Here is a 23185-nt window from a genome sequence, read left to right as displayed (position 1 = left end):
AGAAACTCTCCTTATGAGAGGGGTGTGTGTGGGGTGTGTGTGTGTGTGTGTGTGTGTGTGTGTGTCCGTGTCCCAACTTACAGAGACTGCTCACCATGCAGAGTCTCTCTCCTGTTTGAGGTATGACTTCCTGCACGTATGTTTTATCCTTATATTTCCTTGTGAAGCTCTGATTTCCCTGCTTTTACCTTGTGATAAGTTGAGTCCAGATAACCTTACATCACTGTCTAAGCATTTATTTACTTATTTAATAGTTTTATTGAATTATAACATGCATACAGAAAAGTACATAAATCCCTAAGTTTAGAGCTTGATCAGTTTTTATAAAGTGAATGCACCTGTGTAGGCACCACATGGGTCAAGAACCAGAATATGAACCTTGATAAGTAAACTCCCAGTCCTGTGTTTCTGACCCAGCTCAGGGCCCTTGGTGTCCACAAACATCTGCCTCCTCGTTGGAAAAGTGGGAAATATACAAACAGCTCATGCAGCTCAATATCAAAAAAAACAAACAACCCAATCAAAAGGGCAGAAGATCTAAATAGACATTTCTCCAAAGAAGACACACAGATGGCCAAAAAGCACATGAAAATATGCTCAACATCACTATTATTATTTGAGAAATGCAAATCAAAACTACAATGAGTTATCACCTCACACCGGTCAGAATGGCCATCATTAAAAAATCTACAAGCAATAAATGCTGAAGAGAGTGTGGAGAAAAGGGAACCCTCCTACACTGTTGGTGGGAATGTAAATTAGTATAACCATTATGGAGAACAGTCTGGAGATTCCTTAAACAACTAAATATAGAACTGCCATATGATCCAGCAATCCCACTCCTGGTCATATATCTGGAGAAAACCATAATTCGAAAAAATACATGCACCCCAATGTTCACTGCAGCACTGTTTACAATAGCCAAGGCATGGAAGCAACCTAAATGTCCATTGTCAGAGGAATGGATAAAGAAGATATATATATACACACACACACAATGGAATATTACTCAGCCATAAAAAGAACAAAATAGGGACTTCTCTGGTGGCGCAGTGGTTAAGAATCTGCCTGTCAAGGCAGGGGACACGGGTTCAATCCCTGCTCCGGGAAGATCCCACATGCCGTGGAGCAAGTAAGCCTGTGTGCCACAACTACTGAAGCCCACACGCCTAGAGCCCGTGCTCCGAAACAAAGAGAAGCCACCACAATGAGAAGCCCGCGCACTGCGACAAAGAGTAGCCCCCACTCGATGCAACTAGAGAAAGCCCGCGTGCAGCAACGAAGACCCAACACAACAACAAAAATGAACAAAATAATGCCATTTGCAGCAACATGGATGGGCCTAGAGATTGTCATACTGAATGAAGTCAGACAGAGAAAGACAAATATCATATGATATAGCTTATGTGTAGAATCTTTAAAAAAAAATGGTACAAGTGAACTTATTTACAAAACAGAAATACAGTCACAGGTGTAGAAAATAAACTTACGGTTACTGGGGGGGAAAGGGGGTGGATAAATTGGGAGATTGGGATTGATATATACACACTACTATATATAAAATATGTAACTAATAAGGACCTGTATAGCACAGGGAATGCTACTCAGTACTCTGTAATGACCTATATGGGAAAAGAATCTAAAAAAGAGTAGCTATATGTATATGTATAACTGATTCACTTTACTGTACACCTGACACTAACACAACATTGTAAATCAACTATACTCCAATAAAAAATTTTTTGAAAATACTGCACATTTTGGTTCTAATTTAACAGTACACACTCAACTGGAGAAACCCAAAGAATTTCACCTATGGTCGCTAATAAAGGCATGAGTCCAAGTATTGCCCCTCTCTCTGCCTGCATCTTGCCTTGGTCTCCCTGAGTGAGCCCTTAAGACTTGCTCTAATTATTGCAGGACCTATGAGTAATAAACTCATCTACTTCAAAAAAAGAAAAAACAAAAAGTGGGAAAAAATAGAGAAAGCCCTGCCTCCCAGGGCTTTCATGAGCCTCAGGATGACAGACGTCAGAGCACTTTGTCATTTGTAAAGCGTGACGTGAATGCCAGCTATCCATCTAGAAGTCATCACAGTGACAAGCATTGGTGTGGTCCACCCCATTTGTTCAGCTGTGAAAATGAATCACAGAAAGGCAGTTGCTTGGCTTGGGCGCACAGAGCAATGCTGGTGGCCAAGCTGAGGTCAGAGGCTACAGCTTTACAGTCACCTTTTCTGCTCATCCTCGTTGTCTGTTTTTAAACTGACTCCCAACACTGTAGTTTTCTCTTACTCATTTTTGAACTTCATATACATGGAGTCGTATAGTAAGTATCCCATTGTTCTAATAGACCATAATTTACCTGTTCTGCTGTTGGTAGGTGCTTGGGTTGTTTCCATCTTGGGAACTAATACAAATACTGTGGCTGTGAACATTCTTGACAATGTTTTTGGTGAACGTACACACACACATTTCTGTTTGATACAAACCTAGGAGTGGAATTGCTGGTGTTGCATTTCTTCAGCTTTAGTAAGCACTGTCAAAGAGTTTTCCAAAGTTGTGGAACTAAGAATCTCATCATCAGTTTATGAGACACTTGGTATTCTTACATTCTTGCTGACACTTGGTATTCTCCATCTCTTTCATTCTAGCCATTTTGGTCAGTGTGAAGAGGTAGCTGGTTGGTTTTGTTTGTTTCTATTTTTTAGCTGGTTGGTTTTAATTTGCTTTTCTCTGATGACTAATGAAACTGAGCATCTTTTCATGTTTTCTGGCCATCCTATATGTTTATATATCCTTTTATGTGAAATGTTTGTTCAAATCTTTTGCCCATTCTTCTATTTGGGTCTTTTTCTTGATTGATCAGTAGGAGTTTTAGGGGTTTGTTTTATATATATTCTGGATACAAATCTTTGTTGGTTCTGTGCCTTACAAATCTCTCTCCCATTGCATACATCTCTCACTTTCTTACAGTTGTCTTTGATAAACAGAAGTCCTTCATTTTGGGACTTCCTGGTGGTCCAGTGGTTAAGAATCCGCCTGCCAATGCAGGGGATACGGGTTAAATCCCTGGTCCAGGAAGATCCCCCATACTGCGGGGCAACTAAGCCCGTGCATCACAACTACTGAGCCAGTGTTCTAGAGCACACAAGCTGCAACCACTGAGCCCGTGCGCCACAACTAATGAAGCCCGCTTACTCTGGGGCCTGTGTGCCGAAACTACAGAGCCCGTGTGCTGCAACTACTGAAGCCTGCGCACCTAGACCCCGTGCTCTACTACGAGAGAAGCCACCGCGATGAGAAGCCTGCGCACTGCAACAAAGAGTAGCCCCTGCTCGCCGCAGCCAGAGAAAAGCCTGCACGCAGCAATGAAGACCCAGCGCAGCCAAAAAAAAAAAAAAAGTTCTTCATTTTAACATTTCCCTACTCCAGCTCATTTTAATATTTAATATTAAATAGTATGATTAATAGTATAATTAGTATAATAGTATAATAAATAGTATAATTCATAAATTTTTTTCCTTTATGGCTAGTACTTTTTTTGTTCCGTTTAAGAAATCTTTGCCTGACCTCATTCTCCTTTTCTTTGATGATTAGAAAAGTTACGAGAAAACACTGTCTATAAAGCTCACACACCACTGTCTTCCTCTCTCTCCTAAGGGGCAATTAGGTTTCCTAATCCTAAACACTGCTAGCCCATAAATTCACCTCCTGGGCCCGCCTTGTCTCGTGAATACGTGTCCACACACTGACACCATGCTCTGGAAGAGCTCTTAGGTCAAAGTGCATGAAATCACACACTTAACAAGGTGCCGTTGGTCTTTATGGGGACCAGCTGGTGCTGTGCTCCAGCCACTCATCCTGTTACCACTCCATTGAGAGAAGGACAATAATGGGAATGTGGAGGCTTTTCTGAACCCAAATGTGCAAAATTCCACTCGACTCATCAACTTCTTTAGGGGCACAGAGCAGCTCTGACATACTTGAAAAATGAAAAAGGGCTGTGGGCTGTTCTGAGCTCATTGTCAAGCCTGCGGTTCTGCTTTCCCTCCCTTTGCGCCTTTGTTTCTGTCCCTTCAACATGTAAACATTTTCCAACTTTGGACAGCACAGTTGCGCGTCTCCTCTGTGCAGATGTTCGCGATTACTTGGAACAGCCGGCCTCTATACTGAGTCCTCACACCCTCACGAGCCCCGCAGGGACTGCCCTGAGCTGTACGTGGGGACCCTGCCTGAGGTGTACCCTCCGGTCCACGGCTGCACCGTGGAGGATGGAGCCTTCAGGCATTGTCGCCATGATTGGGTCTGGCATCCTGGAAGCACTGCGTCTTTCAAAGAGCCTTAAGTACATCTGTTCTCAATTTTCAGACCACAAGGCGAGGATTTGGGTGCAAGGAGTTTATCTGGGAAGTGATCCCAGGAAGCACTGTGAGGGGGCAGGGAAATGAGGGGCGATCGAGCAAGGTGCACTGGTGGGCGGACAACAGACCACCCCTGGGACCTTGCCTCAGAGCCATTCCACCCAGGGACGGGTGTCCAGCTCCCATCCCTTGTGGTCAAGGGTTGCTCCGTGGCCAGAGAACAGCTTCTGACAGGCAGATCAGGGAAGCAGCAGGACCTGTGGGGGGATGGTGTCTGCCCTGAGTCCTGCAGGGGAGACTGAGGCAGATGGGGAGGACACCAGCCATGTCTGCTTCAGTTATTTTGATAAAGTGTCTCATTCTGAGTACTTTACCCATGTCCAAATTTCCGATTAATACAAATGGGAAAATGGGAGTCTGTGTTTTTAAATGCTTTTTCCTGTTTTAGTAGAATTATTTTAATTGTATATTCGTGGATGGTAAGAAACTCTCTAGGTGAAATACTATAAGAAATCACAGGTGGCTCAGCGGAGCTAGCAAGCAGGTGACCTCAGGGAGGATTGAAGTTTGCCTCTTTAACCCCAGGGCAGCCCTGAGCCTACATCACCTGTTGGGTTCTCACTCCTGAGGCCGCATAGCAGCTGCACCAGCCTCAGCTCCAGAGCGAGCCCGCCCTGAGGAGGCTTGGTTGCTGAGGTTCTTTTCCCATGCGCTCTGTAGGACCAGTGGGAATCTGCCTTGTACCTTCCTACATTGAATGTATCTGCTTGTTAAGGGCTCCCAGGCCCCAGCCTGCATCGGACGCCTCCTAGGCCCTCAATAGCTAGTGCAGGAACTGCTGAGCTCAACCCCCAGGAGGTGAGCCCTCCTAGGAGTAAATGCATGGAATTTTGTTGAGCTAAATGAACTAGTTGAAATGATGCATCTATTTTTTTTGATATCCAGATACATGACCCTCCTTCTTCCCCTCATGTTTCAAATCCCAAATCCTTCCGGCCCCATTGTGACCTGTGTGCGGAGTTCTCGGCAGTCACGTTCCTTCCCTTGTCAGCAGCATCTGATGTGCGCTGGACTGTGGTGCCTGGTGGAAGGAGATACATCCTGCAAAACCAAGCTGGACCCTCCCCTGGATGGCACAGAGTGTGGGGCAGACAAGGTAACCCAGCTTCTCACTGCCCCCAGCAGGCAACCCCACATCCCCTGCACATTGGCACCTCTTCTGAAAGGTGGTCCGCACTGCACTCAGGAGCCCCTGAAGCACCCCCGGGCCATCCCAGAAATTCCATGGAGCCCACTTAAGGCACAGAGGGATATGTTCAGCTCTCTCCTGTTTTTCTTATACAGGAATCATTTACTCAATATTTTTATTAAACTAACTCCTTTTGTCACATGGGTGAATTTACTTAAAACTTTTATATCAGTAGACCGTAAATGGAAAAACAGGATCACTTGCCGTGCAGAAAAGGCTGTCGTAAGATGATTTTAATGGGAACAATACTAGCGGTTAAGAGCGCCAGCCTTTGTCCTGATCTTCATTAACAGGAGAGACTGGCAAGTGTTAGGAGAGGTGTTCAGGACCAGCAGCCACAGCCTAAGGCTTTCTCTCTAGTCTTATTGTACGAACTGAAAGAGTTGCTGTGATCAGGACCATTAAGTCACATCTCCTGCCCCAGGGTTTGTGCCACACACGTTGGGAAATTATTTTCGAGGATTGGCTTTCTCTTATCCTCAGAAAGAGCCAAAGTTCTCTCACGTGGCACCAGCTGTATCATCTCCAAGCACCAATCCCAACCCTGAAGTTCAAAACTACAGAGCCAGGAAATACTGCCTTTCAGAAAGAGACTCACATTAAACAGTTTGCAGAAGATAGGTTTCTCCATGAGCCATGTGAATTCATCCTTTTTCTGGGAATTTAGAGAACCTCCACTGAACACATTCACGTGGAAGTTTAGGGTAAAATCCAAACCCCAGAGCCATAGCAGTGTCAGGTTGGATATGGAAGGAATGTCACCAATGTCACCAGAGTTAGCAAACTTACACACCCCGAAATAGTCTACTTTTGTGTAAATTAACAAAAATTGGGTTTCGGAGGCGTGGTGTTTTCTCACATGGAGGGGATCTCAGTTTTTAGTGAGTAAGCAGGTTTGCTGCCCTGCTGTGTTTCAGTGGTGCCGCGCGGGGGAGTGTGTGAACAAGACGCCCATCCCGGAGCACGTGGATGGAGACTGGAGCCTGTGGGGCAGCTGGAGCATGTGCAGCCGCACGTGTGGCACGGGAGCCCGCTTCCGGCAGAGGAAATGCGACAACCCTCCGTAAGTCCCCCTGAGCAGCCTTCTCCAGGGTGTGTGGATCGGGGTTTCCAAACTGCAGCTCGCATTGCCTTGCAGAGCAGGGTCTGTCTCCCGCCGTTGATTTGAACTGAAGGAAAGTGAACTTGAACCGAAGGTCCAGGTTGCCGGGCATTGTGTGCATCAGATGGCATCTCAGCTCAAACAGAACTCTCTGTAACAGAGATGCAGTAAGTCTTGTGGGGAGCTGGCTACCCTTCCTTGCGTGGGCCCTGGTAGAACCGTTTCTCATCCAGCTGGAAGAGAATCCCTCCCGGCCTGCTTCCTGGCTGCCTTAGACAAGGGTTATCCCAGGGAAGCTGGCAGACCTTCGGAAAAGTGAGGCTGACCTTCAAATTGGTTATGAGCTAATCTGGGAGCAGCCTGGCTGTTGATAAGTTGCAAAGCATTTGTGGGTTCCACTCTTTTGTATCCAAATATCTTTCACCTGTCCTGTTAGAACTGTTTGACAGAAAATAGTTTTAGTTTTGTTTCCTCATAGGCTTCCTTTTATTGACTATGATGATGCCATAATCCTTGTTCACTTCTACACACTTGTTCCAAAAAACTCAGGGCTAGATCTTATGCTTAACTGTAATAATTCCTTTATCACAGGTTTATTTTTTCTCCTTTTCTCTTGAAATTTCCCATTTTTAATATTTCTTTAAATAATCTGTTTTACATCTTGTGTGCCATCACATTAATTTTTGAAAATGAGCAAGTTATAAATTATGACTAAAAGGAAATGGTTTATATCTACAATTAAATCGTATTGATGAATAATTAGCAAACCTCTCCTGTATTTAAAAATTCTAATGTCCAATGTGTATCCCAAACCAATTAAATCACAAACTCTGCAGGTGGGGCCCAGGAATCAGATGTGCCAAATCTCTCTGGGCGACTCCAACGACCAGCCAAGGTTGAGAACCTCCAGATTAAAGGAAAACTTACGCTCACAGTTTAGTCAATGTCAGGAACACTGTATTTTCTGGTAGTGCTGTAAGCATTGGCATTATGTATTGTCTTATTAAAACTTTTCCCTCCAGCACCCAGCAGAGTGCCTGACAGATAGTAGGTAGGTATTTAATCTTTTAGAAGTGAATTCTTAATTAAAAGCATAGGTGGTATATTAGGATTTTCCAGAGAGGCAGAACCAATAGCCATATACGTATGATTTATTATCGGCTCACATGGTTATGGAGGCTGAGAAATTCCGTGATCTGCCACATACAAGCTGAAGGTCCAGGTATAATTCAGTCTGAGTCTGAAGGCCTGAGGACCAGGGGAGCCCATGATGTAAATCCCAGTCCAAGGGCAGGAGAAGATGAGAGGAGACATCGCAGCCCAAACAGTGAGGCCTCCTTCTGCCTTTTGTTCTAATCAGGCCCTCAGTGGATTGGGTGATGCCCACCCACACTGGGGAGGGCAACTGCTCTAGGAGTCCACCAATCCAAATGCTAATCTCCTCTGGAAACACCCTCACAAACACCTCCAGGAAGAATTTTTAGTCTCGGCATCCCATGGCCAGTCAAGTTGGTACATAAAATTTGCCATCATAGATGGGTAGATGATTAGAAAACCTATTTGGCTAAGTGGTGAGAGTTTAATAGTGGCTTCAGTTTTTCCATTTCTCTGTGATGATGTTAAAATAGTTCCACCTCTCGCCCAAAGAAGAGAGCTCTGGGTTTGGAATCATGGTGTGGAGATTTGGGCCTGGTTTGGTTGGTTATTGGTCGTGTGACCTCAAGGAAGACCCTTCTCTCTCTGGGCCTCAGCTTCCTCCTTTACAGGGAGCTGGCATGGTACAGTAGGAAGAGCCAGGCTTCAAAGCCAGAACAGACAAGGCTTCAAATCCCAGGGCCACTTTTTTTTTTTTTTTTCAGTACGCGGGCCTCTCACTGCTGTGGCCTCTCCCATTGCGGAGCACAGGCTCCAGACGCGCAGGCTCAGTGGCCATGGCTCACAGGCCTAGCCGCTCCACGGCATGTGGGATCTTCTCGGACCGGGGCACGAACGCATGTCCCCTGCATCGGCAGGCGGACTCCCAACCACTGCGCTACCAGGGAAGCCCTCAGGGCCACTTTTTTATAGCAACAGGCAGCTGTTACCTTCCTATCCATCTAAAAATTGGAAAAATCCATGGGAATGCATGTAAAGTACATGATCTGTATTTACTACGCGGCCCCTCTTGATATTAGCACCAGGAGAAGAACAGGGGCAAGACCACATGCCCTACCTCCTACCTCGCAGCACTGTTTTGAGGCTCAGAGGAGAAAGGATTTGTTAAGTGCAGAGCACAATTTGCAAAGACTGTGGCTGTCATGGGTGCTTCATGTTTGTGATTGGAGCTCAGGTGCTCTGGCCAAGGACTGCTCTCCTTTGGCACATTACATACATCATCCCAGGTCAGGTGACACCCAGTAAATGTCATAGTAGGGGAATATCTGACCCTTTAAATACCTCTGGAAGGACCCTGTGTCCCAAGATGGTCAACAATAGGATTGTGTTTAGGTGAAGGCATCCTTGCAAGAATAAGATGTTATCAATGCTGAGCAAATGTGTTAGGCACAATTTTCATGGGACCTGATTTTGTGTTTTGTGAAGATGACGTCGGCTACGGCGCACCCACCCCCCCAACCATGCTTCGGCTGTGCCCATTGTCCCCACCCCAGCTGCTTTCTCTGTTCTGGGCACAGGGGCATTTTGTGATAGGAGGCTCCTAAAGACCCCTGAGTTCAGAGGGCTGAGTGAACATACCCCCAACCCTGGCCTGTACTGCCGTGGGATTTCCCATGCTGCATCCTCACCCCACCCCTCCAGGCCCATTGGCCCCATAAAGAGGCTGTCTGGAAATCCCAAAGTTGTTTTAAAAACCTTCTTCCATTCCTCTGCTTTATCAGGTGGCCCCCAACTGGCGGTCACGAACTTCATCTCTCCTTGTCCCCTTCCTACATCTTATCATTGAGGAATGGGGAATCTGTAGGACTACCGCATGTAGACAGCTGAGGGGTTTTATGGGTCTCAGCACATCAGGTGGTTGTGGGCTCTGACACATCTCCAGGAGGGAAGTCTTCCAGCAACACCCCGTGGGGCAGGGCAACTGGAGAAGGACCCGAGAGAGAACACCCTCCTCGGAGATGCCTCTCCAACATGTGGCCTTCAGTAAACCTGCACAGGGCCCTAACTCAGGGCCAGGGACCCTGCTCAGTGTACACTTAAGATAAGCAAAACTGGATAAAGTCCCCGCCCCCCTATAGGGGCATAGTCCCGCCAACTGCCCTTGGTTTTCTCCTGGACACCTCAAACCTGATGGTTCCTAAGCTGCGATCTCTCCTCCCCCAAACTCCCCTCCCAGCCCACGTCCCCCTCAGTAAATAGCACCACCAGCTGTTGCATAGGTCGAGTTCAAAGCCCCTGAGTGCATGCATGGCCCCTTGTCCCCTCTCTTCCTCCTCCATCTCTGATAATGATAAGAACAGGGCACGCAGGGCCCTGTCCAGGTGCCGGGTTCCCTTCTAGACATTTGCACATAGTAAATCACCTAAATTTGTCATAAGGGAGAGGCGTCTTTTTTGTCCCCTTTGCACATGTTAAAAATTGAATCATATGGAGGTTAGGTAACTTGCTGCAGGTCACACAGCTGGGCAACGGCCGGTCAGGTTTGGACCCAGTGGCGAGGCTCCAGTGTCCTTTCGGACGATCAGCATCAGCCTCCCTGCTTCCCACATGATCCCCCCGGCCCCCAAATTCATTCTCCACAGAAAGCCAGAGACATCCACTTACCAGTAAAGCCAATTATACCTCTTCCAGCTTCAGCCCTTTTGTTCACTCCCCACTGCACTTAGAATGAAATCCATGCTCTTCACCGTGGCCCCTGTATTAGTTTCCTGTGACTGCCATAATAAATTACCAGGACTTGGTGTCTTTTTTTTTTAATTTATTTTATTTTTTATTTATTTATTTTTGGCTGTGTTGTGTCTTCGTTTCTTTGCGTGGGCTTTCTCTAGTTGCGGTGAGTGGGGGCTACCCTTCATTGCGGTGCGCTGGCTTCTCATTGCGGTGGCTTCTCTTGTTGCAGAGCATGGGCTCTAAGCTCACAGGCTTCAGTAGTTGTGGCTCGCGGGCTGTAGAGAGCAGGCTCAGTAGTGTGGCGCACAGGCTTAGTTGCTCTGCGGCATGTGGGATCTTCCCAGACCAGGGATCAAACCTGTGTCCCCTGCGCTGGCAGGTGGATTCTTAACCACTGCACCATCAGGGAAGTCCCTTGGTGTCTTAAAACAATATAAATTTATCCTCTCACAGTTCTGGAAACCAGGAGTTTGAAGTCAAGGTGTCAGCAGGATTGATTCCTTCCTGAAACTCTGAAGGAGAATCCATTGCTCTCCTGTCCCCTTGCCCTTGGTGGCTGCCGGCCTTCTCTGCCCTATAGACTTACCACTCTAGCCTCTGCCCCTGCCTTCATGTGGACGTCTTCTCTGTGCTTCTCCTCACCACCTCTTCTCAGGACACTGGCCATTGGGTTTAGGGGCCACCCTAATCCAGGATGATCTCATCTCATAATTATGAGATCCTGATGATATCTAGCAAGACCCTTTTCCCAGTTAAGGTCACATTTGCAGGTTCTGGGTGGGTTTGTCTTTGCAGGGGAAGGCACCACCCTATTCAACCTACTGCACCTCCTTTCTGTTGTCAGACACAACGCCCCAACCTCCGGACCTGGGTCGGTGCTCCTTTCCCTCTTCCAGGCTTCCTTTGCCCTCTTTGTGTCTTCTCTTCAGACAGGTCTCCTCCCCTGACCACCCTGCCCGAGGTGGGTGCCTGCTCTACATGCTCTCTCTGCACCCTTTCCTAACGTTACAGGTATTATAGTGATTTATAATTACTCATATACATTTGCTCACTTGTTTTCACTGTGTCCTCCCCCACTGACCTTTGAGCTGTTGGGCCCCATCCTCCTTCCATGCCCACAGCAGACCAGCCCTCTGTAATGTGTACTTGACCACCTGACTGTCTAGACGCATGCTTGCTGAGAAAAAGCGAACTTTCTGATCTTCCAGTGCTGCAAAACACACATCTAATATTGTCTTTCCTTAAAAAACACAAAGGTTATTGTGAATTATTATGCCAAGGAGGTGGGTCACCAGGTAGGCCCCTTCCCTTGCACCATCTAGCCTCACTGAGGCCCACAAGCTGTGAACAGCCAGGAATGGGGTCCAGGTGCCCCTGGGCATGAGGGCCATCTTCACCTGTGCCTTCCCTGCCCCAGTGAGGCTGTGCTCACAGCTAGAGGTGCTCAGAGCCATCTCAAGAGCAAGCTCCAAACATAATCTGGCTTTGTTTATTCCAAGTGAGAGAAACAATATGTTTTTGCTCCTATAATAGTTACGCCTTGGTAGTCGGTCCAGTCTTTTGCAATAACGGTGTAGCTCCATTTCCTGTTCTGAAGCAACAGGCTCTTTTTCCCCTGTAGTTTTCTACAAGGTTTCTCACCTTCATGGAACCACCCAGGTGAACGGGAAGAGAAGGGGCTGGCCTTGGGGGGCAGCTTTGCAGCAGTCCTGGTTCCTTCCCAGGGAGATGCAGGAGCAGAGAGGGTTTGCTGCAGTCCAGGCAGTAGCTGTCAGCCTGCTTTTGCAGAATGGCCTGGGGTGGTGATTGTTACAAAGCACAGCTGATGGAGGCCCCAAGCCAAGCTCTGACCAAAACAACGTCCTCTCCCGGCTCACTCCTTAAATCACCAGGCTCACTGCCTTGAGATTTCCCAAGAATGTCCAAATCTCACTGCTATGTACATCTCCTACTTGGAACTCTCCCACCACCCTCTCCCCACCCCCTTCACTTTATATTCCTGGCACCTTTCCCATCTTCTGCAGCTGGTTTATTCACTGTCCAAAATACTGGCAAAAGAGTCCCCCCATTTTTTTCTCTAGTCTTGGTCTTTACAGCTATTGGAATTTTTATTTCTTGCCAACTAACATCAAGGCTTTGGGGACCATCCGTGTTTTTAATCCAGCTTCCTAAGCTTGTCCTTTCCTGACATAATTTGTGTCGCTGTCAGTGGGAGATTTTGCCAAAAGACTGCAATGCAGAGAGTTCATCTCTAATGTGAGTTCTGGTACCCCATCAGGAGGCTTGTGTTTGGGGGATGGCTGGGGAGTAGGGTGGGGAGAAAAGGCTCCATTGATCTTGTGTGAAAAGCCAGCTCTGCACAGGAAGGATGGGGAGGTGAGTGGATCTTAGAAGCAGGAGTGCGTTAGGGTCACCACACAGCGTCCACACCCTGAGCATCAGGAAGGAAAGCAGCCCACCTCCTCCCAAGACCTTGGGGAGTGAAGTTATGTTCCTGTAATGGCTTTTTGCTTCCACAGGGAAGCACCCCCACAGGTATGCACCCCCATACGTGTGCTTTTAACGTATGAGGTACTCACAGGGATAGTTTTTAAAAATCACAGTTTTCTGCACTTGAGCCTAAGTTCCATGTGTTACTTGGTACTTTTCAGAGGAGGCCTTAACACTAGGACGGCGGCTGCCCTGCGGGGACATTAGTAGCCCTGCAGCACTTTGATCCCGCGGCTGTGCCCTGCTTGCTCCTCGGAGCTCTTGGTGCAAGAACAGGAGGCAGAACTGCTGAAGTCACCCTGTCTCTGGGTGGTGAGTGGGTCTTAACCACTGTGGTGGCTTTATCTTCTGATCTACCTTCATTCAATAGAGCAGAGCAAAAAACCCAAAAGCGCTGCCGCTCAGCTGCCTCTTGCTCTTCCTTCCACCTGAATGCTGCCTGTCATCCAGGGAAAGGGCAGACCTGCTGTCTGTGATGCTGATCATCTGAGCAGAACTTCGTGCTTCCCTGCACTGTGCTGGGTCTGCCTGGGGCCCTTGGGACCCACCTGGCAGGAGCCGGCCCTACCCAACAGGAGCTCAGAGGGACTCGGCTTTCTCTCCGAATTTTCTCTCCGCTTTCCGGGTTCTCCCCCCAGCCTCTCCACCTTATGCTTTTCCTTGTTTTAAACATCTATCTGATGGTGTAATGTGCAGAAAGGGCACCTACCCTTGAGCATGTGGCTCCCAGCACAGCACTGCTCATCACGGTGGAGCGCGTGTGCTGGGCATGCATGCAGGTGCGTGTTGGCTCCTGGTGCGTGTGTGACAGGGTGAGGGCCTGGTTTGCAGAGTGGCCATGCCATCCCCTTGCCCTGAGCAGCAGTAAGCTTCCACCTGCCCCCAGCCTCCCCAGTGCTCGGTGCTGTATGTCTTTTCCACTCTGACCGTTCTGGTGGGTGTGTAGTGGTATCTTGTTGAGGTTGTCCTGTGCGTTTCTTTCATAAGCAGTGAGGCTGAGCATCTGATTGTGTCTGTAGTTGCCACTTGGATATCCTTTCCTGTGACCTGCCTGTTCCAGTCATTTGGGTTTATGTCTAAACTCCTACTGTTGCAAGAAGGGGGACCCCTTCCAGGGTCCAAGAGTGGGCTCTTGTCTAACACTCGGAAATGAATTGTCCGAGGAATCACACATGTTGACAAAGCAAGAGACTTTATTGGGAAGGGGTGCCCAGGCGGAGAGCAGCAGGGTAAGAGAACCCAGGAGGACTGCTCTGCCACGTGGCTCGCAGTCTTGGGTTTTAGGGTGATGGGATTAGTTTCCGGGTTGCCTCTGACCAATCATTCTGACTCAGGGTCCTTCCTGGTGGCACGTGCATTGCTCAGCCAAGATGGATTCCAGCGAGAAGGATTCTGGGAGGTTGGCAGGACATATGGAATGGCATCTCCTCTCTCCTTCTGACCTTTCCCGAATTCTTCTGGATGGCGGTAGCTTGTTAGTTCTACATCCCTTACCAGGACCTCGTGTTGTAAGATAACTCATGCAGGTGGTTACTGTGGTGCCTGACCGGCACAGGCACTGGTTTCTGGTTTCTGGTTTCTGACAGTGGTTCTGACACTGTTCTGACACTGGTTTCTGACAGTGGTTCCCCTAACTGTAATTTGTTCATATTAAGAAAGTCCTGATAGAGTACAAATAGAAATTGGGGATTGATATTGGAGAAGCATCTTGAAAATCCATCACACCCCCCATGCCTGTCTCAGTGGGTGAGGCTGGCATTCCTCGCCTCACAGGAGCCAGTGGATAGCCCCCATCCCTAACCTGCTCCTGCTGCAACCAGGAGCACTTGTGAGTCACACTGTCTTATCTCCACCACTCACTTCCCCGCTGTGCGTCATTTAACATATTGGAGCTTTGGTTTCTTCATCTGAAGGATGCAGTGAGGATCCGCCTTCTGATTCTTTGTGCCGACTTAATGAGGTAACGGTTATGGAGAGCAGGCAGAGTGTAAGCCCTCTGGGCATATTAGTGTATGATCGCTGTTAATGTGAAAGTGCCTCTGTTCTTACCTATGTCCTCAAGGATGAGATTTCAATATGCTGCCACCTCCCCTTGCATTTCCAAGGGTCCTCATGGAGCCTTGGAGCCCTTCCAGCCATTGTGGGAAAGGCTGAGCGTCGGTCATGGACCTACATCTAGCTCTCAGAAACAGACGACTCTATTCTACCACCAATCCTATTATGGTAACCATCCTTCATTTTAGCCATGTCAGGCTTGGTTTCTGTTATTTTGGCCTTCCTAGGTGCTTTGTATTTTATCCACACTGTATGACTCAGGGTAAGTGAGAACCCCAGCCCTCTGCTCCTCAGACTTTGGGAGGGTGATCTCTCCTGCCTGTGTTTGCAGCCCCAACACAGCATCTCCTGAAGGCCCTGTGTCCATACAACTCAAGCTTGGTCCACTCACCTAGCGTGGGTTCCTTGGTAAAGCTGGCCTCTCCTCCAAGTCTTCCCCCAGAACTTCTGTTCATAAGCTACTTGTGGACCTTCCTGTCAGACATGCCTTCCTCCTGCAAAGATTCTCTTCCATCTTCTTTATGGCATGTATAGGGGGCCTCTTTCTGTGGTCTCAGCACCAGTGTATACCCAGGAGGCCCTCACTGGTGTCACGGTAACACTCAGATGGCCTATGTTATTGACACCATCTTAAGGAGTGAGTGGGCTGAGTGCAGGGTCCTGCCACAGATCAACATATTGAAACTGGGATGATTTGGGTAGAAAATCATGCTGCTTGTGGATTGCTTCTCCCTTTTCCCATGTTGTTCAAAATAGTGACCCAAAGGAAAACTAGAAAAATCAACTCTTTTGTCTTTTTTTTTGAGCAGGGAAAGTTTAATGTAAAAAAGCATTAGCTATAACAGGTGATTGTAGTATTGGGGAATTAGCTGCTAAGATGTAAAGAACTCTAGAGACACAGGAAGAGCAGATACAGGAAGCAGCCCCTATCTTCAGGTCTGAGGCAGGGCACCCAAGGAAGGAACAAATATGGATGAGGGTGCCCCCCTCGCACACACACCCAGGGCTGAAATTCCTTGGACTTGTGGGAGAGGATACAACCAGGGCCCACTGGATGAGGGAGACATTTGCAGAGGTGCTGCACTGGTGGAAATCTCTGGGAAGTCACACTTAGTGGTGTCAGGGAAAACCGTCCAAAGGAGAAACTGCATGTGAGACCAGGCTGAGAATTTCCCCAAAGTGTTGGTGTGCTCAGAAGCTGCCCTCGGAAGCTGCCTAGAGGGAGGTGGCATGCATCACAGGCCACAGGAGGCTACAGGGAGAAGTCACGTATCAGAACCAGAGACAAAGCCTGTCCCTCCTCTAGGGTCTCTCTAATAGCTGGCTCTGATAAAGCTTAGCATCATGCTGCTTGACTGGAGAGCTTTAATTCTTCATATGGCTTCAAGTTACCATCTAGTGTCCTTTCATTTGAACTTGAAGCATTTTTTTTAGGGCAGGTCTGATGGTAAAAAACTTCCTCAACTTTTGCTTATCTGGGAATATCTTAATTTCTCCCTCACTTTTGAATGACAGTTTTGGCTGGGTATAGAACTCTTAGTTGATAGATTTTTTTTTTTCTTTGAATGTATCAACCCACTGACTTCTGGCCTCCAGGGTTTCTGATTAGAAATAGGCTTGTAATTTACTGAGGATCTCTTGTCTGTGATGTGTTGCTTCTCTCTTGCTGCTTTCAAGATTCTCTCTTTGTCCTTTGACAGTTTAATTATAGTGCATCTCAGTGAATTTTTCCTATTTGAATTGTAGATTCATGTCTTTCTTCAAATTCAGGAAGTTTTAAGCCATCGTTTCTTCAAATAATCTCTCTGCTCCTTTTTTCTCCTGAGACTCCCATAATGTGTATCTTAGTCCCCTTACTGGTTTCCCACAGATCCCCTCTGCTTACTTTTCTTTATTCTTTTTTCTTTTCATTCCCCAGACTCAATATTTCAATTCATAGGACAAATTCATAGAACAAATATATATTCCTGATTTTTGTTTCTGCCTTCTCAAATCTGCTTTTGAACTCAACTGGTAAATTTTTCACTTCAGTTATCGTACTTCTCAACTTCAGAGGTTTTTTCCTGTTTATAATTTCTATCTCTTTATTGATATTCTCACTTTTTCATGTATCATTTTCCTGTCTTTGTCTACGTCTTCCTTTAGCACTTTGAGCATCTTAAAGACTGTTGTTTTATAGTTTTTGTCTAGTAAGCCCAACCTCTGGGCTTCCTTCAGTTTCTACCAGTGTATTTTGTTCCTTTGAATGGGCCATACTTTCCTGTTTCTTTATATGCCTTGTGATTGTTTTGTTGAAAACTGGACATTTGAATCTTACAATGTACCTCTGGAAATCAGCTTCTCCTCCTTCTTCCCGGATTTACTGTTTCTTTGCTACTGAAAAATTTCTCTGTGTTGGGGATCAAACTGAAGAAGTGTAAGGTCTTCTCTGGCCTTTTCTGAGCCTTCATCTCTTCTTGGGAAAACCTAGTGGCTTTCTAAATTTTCCCATATATGCAGTTGCTTCTGAATAACCTAATCCTTAAATATCTGGCTCCTAAAAGGAGAAAAAGAATTTTTTTAAATGTATTGCTCACTGAAATTCCCTGGTAGGGGCTGCAGCTGGTAGGGATTGCAGCAGTGGTGGCCAGCCCTTATGCCCATACCTCAGAAATCAAAAGCAGCACTGAGCAATCAGAACACAGAACTCTGATATCTGGAGGACAAGGTCCTTATTGTCCACCCTGGCTCCAGCAAGCCACACCAGGAATGTAGGCACAGCTACCTGCCATGGGGCTGGGACATGGTGTACAGATAGCCACTACCACACTGAAGATTGAAATTGACCAAAGTTAGCCGCAGCTTACCAGCCAAGCTTTCTCCTGGAGGCTACAAGCTTTCGGATAGACTCCAGAGTTTCAAAATAGTTACTTCAGGCAGTTTTTGCCAATACAGTTTTGGTACAGGTGGAGAGATTCTTGGTGCTTCCTACTCCACCATTTTCCCTGACATCACTTTGTCTTTTGATCCTTTTAAGATAAATTCTGATAATATAGTTCAATTCAGTCTAACTACTGTTTATTAAAGACCAGCCTGTGTAGGATTCTCTGCTTGAGGATGCAGAGGAATAAGAGGAAGACAGGAACTCAGCTATTTCACAAGGTGATGATAAGCAGCATAGCAGAGACCCAAGCAGGGTCAGGAGAGGTTCCAGGTAGGAAAGAAAAATAGGCTGCAGGATGGAGGTATCCTTAAGGATGGGCAGAGAGTTAGGGATCAGGGAGTGGGGAAGATGGGGCAGTGAGCCAGATGGGGGCTGAAAGGAGACTTGCCTGTGGGAGAAGATTGGACGTGGAGAAGAAAGAGGATAAGTTCAGGAGGGAAGCATCCTGAGGCACGTGTGGTATCTCATGGGCTGCCCCTTCTCAGGCGCACTTTCTGCTGGATCCAGGAGTTCTCTTATGTCACATCTAATCTACTCTCCACCTACCTGCTGTGAGGCATAAAGGTAGTTGGTATATGAGGGTCAGTCAGACGTAAATCTGGAAAACTCAATTGATGGAGGAAATTAAAAAGGAAACTAAAACAAAGCTTGATGACAATTCAGGAAGTTAATTACATGACATGTGCAAATCTCAGTCCATACCCTAAGGTGTGTAGGAAATGTAGCTTCCTTTATGTTTTTAGCAACAACCTAATTTGTAGTTTTGCACTCCATTCTAGTCCATGTTGGATTCCTGATCACTTCAGGAGTTTTTGCCCCATTTTCCCTGAGTCCGCATCTAAGTTCGGTTGAGGATGCATCTGGTTATTGTGATGTCTGTTGTATTCATCTCCTAGGGCTGCTGTAACAACCCTCTAACTGGTGGCTTAAACAACAGATTTATTCTCCCAGTTCTGGAGGCTAGAAGTCCAAAATCAAGGTTTGGAAGGGTTGGCTCCTTCTGAGGGCTGTAAGGGAGAATCTGGTGGTTTACTGGCAATCTTTGGCATTCCTTAGAGTGTAGAATCGTCACCCTGATCTCTGTCTTCATCTTCACATGGCGTTCTCCCTGTGGGTGTCTGTCTCCAGATTTCCCCCTTTTATAATAACACCATTCACACTGAATTAGGAGCTCACCCTACCGTAGTATGGCCTCATCTTAACTAATTACATCTGCAGTGGTCCTATTTCCAAGTAAGGTCACAGTCTGATGCTCTGGAGGTTAGGACTTCAGCATATGAATTTTAGAAAGGACATAATTCAACCCACAACTTTTTACCATAGAGCATCTCTGCCTCACCCATTTCTTCTCTGGTCCCAGCCATGGGATGTGCAACTCGCCTGTTGCAGAAAAGATGTCCCTCCTGCTGGTCCACATGGTTCATCAGGGCCAGCCCCTCTCTGTTCCTTCTGCGCCATGGTTTGTGGCACAGAAATACATTCATCTACCCACACTTGGCACTTGGGCCTGGGGCTCTTGGGGAGGTGGTCTGAGGCTCCACCTATCCGAGCATGCCATGCAGTAGTTTCCCTGAGCTCTGGCTGCCTCCCTGGTACTATGGGCAGGCAAACGAACAAAGGATCCCTCTCTTCTCAGATGTCTTAGAGAGGTTTTGCTGTTCCCTAACTTTGAGATCAAAACTCAGAACCCTCTGTGGAGCCCCTAGCGTATGTAATCTCTCAAGGCTGCCTCCACTCCCAGGTGGGAGAGGTGTTTGTTGTCTGGGGTGTATGAGGTGGGCATGGAGGTATGAGCGGCGCCTTTCCTCCTACTCCAGATGTTTCCTTGAACACATTTATGTAGACCAGGGACTGGCAAGCTATGCCCCATGGGTCAAATCTGGCCCACCACTGGTTTTGTAAATAAAGTTTGATTGGCACATAGCCACACCCTTTTGTTTACACATTGTCTTTTGTTGCTTTTGGCCAGCAGTGGCAGAATTGAGTAGTTTCAACAGAGACTGCGTGGCCCACAAAGCCAAAAAAATTGACTGTCTGGCCCTTTGCAGAGAAAGTTTGTGGATTCCTAGTGTAGATTATTGTGACACAAAAGCCTAAAGACTTTTGCCCCCTTCTGCTGTCATATCTCTTCCATAAGGCAATCATCATAGGGTGGTCTTACTGTCTGAACACAAGAGATGGCAGAGAGAGGAAAGGAAATATTCAAAATGAAATAGCGTATCAAAAATGTCACCTTGCTAACAGGTGTGTACAGTTTGTGAAAAGTCATTGAGTGGAGCAGGTGTGATTTGTGCTGAATTTCAATAAAAATGTGCCGGGGGAATGGTGCGAGGGGGTGGGGACAGTCTTACTCCATCGTGATGCTCTTGGCATCGTGGAGGTGAAGGGTACCGTTGAGGTTGCCCAGGTCAGAGTCCTAAGAGGACATCCAGGGCCTCGTGGAAGAGCCGGGCAGAGACGGCGTCAGCCAGCTAGGTCAGGGTCCTGCTGCTCCTCCTTAGTGCCCCTCCCATGTGCAGACATGGCCAGAGAACACAACTGGGTCTCCAGCACTGGTTAAAGCCCCAGACTAAGCACAGAGCATCTAGGACCCAAGACCACAGCATGGAGCACGTGTGGTCTCATGCTTGCCAGGTAAAGGGTGCAAAACTGGGATCCGGCTGGTCTCTACCCAAAGCCCATGAACAAGTGAATTAGTCATTCTTATTCTTTTCATTACAGAGTAAATGAGAGCTATTTATTTACCCATCCTGAAACTTAGTGACCTCTGGAGTATAGCTAGGAGCCATTTAAAGGTCTTCATTTTGTAGGAGACAAAAAATCAAAAAACCCACACACACCAAAAATTCCCCTTGGGGTTTTCAGTGTTACAGATGGTCAAGTTTTAAGTTCAGATGAAAGACACAATTTGTGCATCTTGGTGAACTGATTGACCCTCACTGTATTCTAATTCCAGATGACCTTGATTTACAGTTCTTGGATGCATTTTTCTGATGGCTCACTTAACATGTCATCATCGTGGGCCTGGGATTGCTGAGCGATGGTGTGTAAGAGGAGAGGGGGATTGCTTTGGAAACTTCGCCTGCCCCTTCCCCCTCCGGAAAGAGAGGCCGAACCCCGAGCACCCCTGCTATTTCCGCAGCCTGTCTGGTTAACGCAGACCACTATCTTCCTTCTAGCCCGGGGCCTGGAGGCACGCACTGCCTGGGCGCCAGCGTGGAGCACGCGGTCTGTGAGAACTTGCCCTGCCCCAAGGGCCTGCCCAGCTTCCGTGACCAGCAGTGCCAGATGCATGACCGGCTGAGCAACAAGAAGAAGGGCCTGCTGACAGCAGTGGTGGTTGACGGTAAAGGCATATGGCGCATCCTTTCAGAGCGGCCTCCCTCCCCCACTCCCCAAGACCATAAACACCTCCTAGGAAAACCCACAGGGCATCCCCACCCCCACAATCCACCCAAGAGGACACTCCAGTCCTGCCCAGCTCAGCCGTGGACCCACAGGGAGTTGAACTTGGATGACCCAGCTCTGTGAGATTTCCCAAAAGCAGCTGTGAGGCAGGCAGTGGACCAGATACCTCCTGCCCACCCCCTACCCCCGTTCTGTTCATAGCAAGGCGGGTGCGCTGGCAGCCTGCCATCTAATACCCTGTGGTGCCGGGCCCAGGCCAGCGTTGAGGAGAGCGAGGCTCTGCAGGAGCAGGACAGCGGGTTTGTGTGTCTGCTGTTTCTCTTTCCAGTGGTGACGCTTTCTTGCATTTCTTTTCTTGGTTCATCTTGGGTTGGCTCTTACTCCTTGACTGAAGTGTTTGGGTAAAGTTGTTTTTTTTTTTTTTAACTTAGGTAACATTGGTTTATAACATTATGTAAATTTCATGTATACAACACTATATTTTTCACTTGTGTATATACTACAGTGTGCTCCCCACCAGCAGTTAAGTTTCCATCCATCACCATACAGTTGACTCTCTTTACCCTCCCCCTACCCCCCTTCCCCTCTGGTAACCACTACTCTGTTTATTGTATCTATGTGTTTGTATTTGTTTTGTTCCAGGACAGTTTACAACTTGGGGAAGATGGTAATAAGCATAGGTCACATTTTCTTTTCCAGAGTTTTCTCCCAAATCAAGAGACTCTGCCCACTGGACATTACAAGCATTTCCAGTGGCTGATAAAATTCGAGGTGGGGTATCAGGTCTATAGGATATGTGATGTTTGTTTATTGTCCATAAGGATCTCCCAGGGCCTAGTTCAGGGTTTTTTATGCTTAAAATTCTGTTCATCTTCAGGAAACAAGAGTGTGTTATAATGATGACCACATGGTCCCATTTATGGAGCATACCATGTGCCAGGCTCAAGTTAGCTCTGCTTATATCATCTCATTAAATATGCAAAACCACCCGTGCAGAAGGTGAGAGGTTACAGGTTACGTGACACGTCTAAGCTGCTGCATGAGGAGCAGGGAGGGAACTGTGCTCAGTTCCGGAGGAGCTGACTCAGAAGATAACCAGCTGGCTTCCAGTAAGACAGAAAGATTTCACGAGTGCTGAGTGAGGATGCTTCAATAAGAACTCAAGCAACTGGGCCTGATTTTTACACAGCCTCTGAAGTATTTTGCAGGAGGCAGAATACTTTGCAGGAGAATGAGGTTCCTGTGCCAGGACTTAGGTTTCTTCCCTGTGATCTGAAGAACCTCTGAAATATACACTCTGTTACAAGCTCAAGCGTGCATAACTATGACGGGGGTAGACCCAGGCAGCACAGGGAATAATGGCCTCAGATCCGCAGCTTTTAACCCAACAACCTGACCCATCACCTTCAAACTGACGTGAGATATTCTAAACCAGAGCAGAGAATACCAGCCCACCCAGCCGCGGGCTCATTTTAAAGCATCGGGGAGCTCCCCCAGACGTTTTCCTTTTTTACAAAGACCACTACCTCTGGGAGCTGTGTGATTATAGCCACCCTGTTGCCTAACCAGCAGATTTCCAGGGAGATGGAGCCTTCACACCCTCGGCTTTCCCTGCAGACTAGGGAGAGGGAGACCCATGCTCCCAAACAGGGGACAGGCAGCTGGAGGCTGGGGCTCACAAAAGAGCCTTGTGGCTCTGCCTGGGCATTCATCTGATGCAGGAAGACATTTGAGGCTTCTAGACATCCCAGGCGCACTCAGACCCCTAAT

General features: G+C 47.4%; 1 protein-coding gene across 3 annotated transcripts in view; it reads left to right on the top strand.

Moving 5' to 3' along the window:
* ADAMTS17 (ADAM metallopeptidase with thrombospondin type 1 motif 17) overlaps window positions 1–23185 on the top strand; it is a 359591-nt gene that overhangs the window by 211207 nt on the left and 125199 nt on the right. For 2 of the 3 annotated variants that reach the window (XM_022598898.3, XM_089906891.1), the window contains exons 11-13: window positions 5415–5519; window positions 6530–6675; window positions 21187–21353. In XM_022598898.3, the coding sequence (XP_022454606.1) occupies window positions 5415–5519; window positions 6530–6675; window positions 21187–21353 (418 nt within the window). The remainder of the gene's footprint in view (window positions 1–5414; window positions 5520–6529; window positions 6676–21186; window positions 21354–23185) is intronic. The other variant, XM_089906892.1, reaches the window with a different exon arrangement.

Source organism: Delphinapterus leucas, chromosome 2 (assembly GCF_059928025.1).
Source record: "Delphinapterus leucas isolate spDelLeu-1000000601 "Yukka" chromosome 2, BTC_Dleu_Yukka2, whole genome shotgun sequence".
NCBI classification, from domain to species: domain Eukaryota; kingdom Metazoa; phylum Chordata; class Mammalia; order Artiodactyla; family Monodontidae; genus Delphinapterus; species Delphinapterus leucas.
This window is presented reverse-complemented; position numbering and strand designations above follow the sequence as displayed.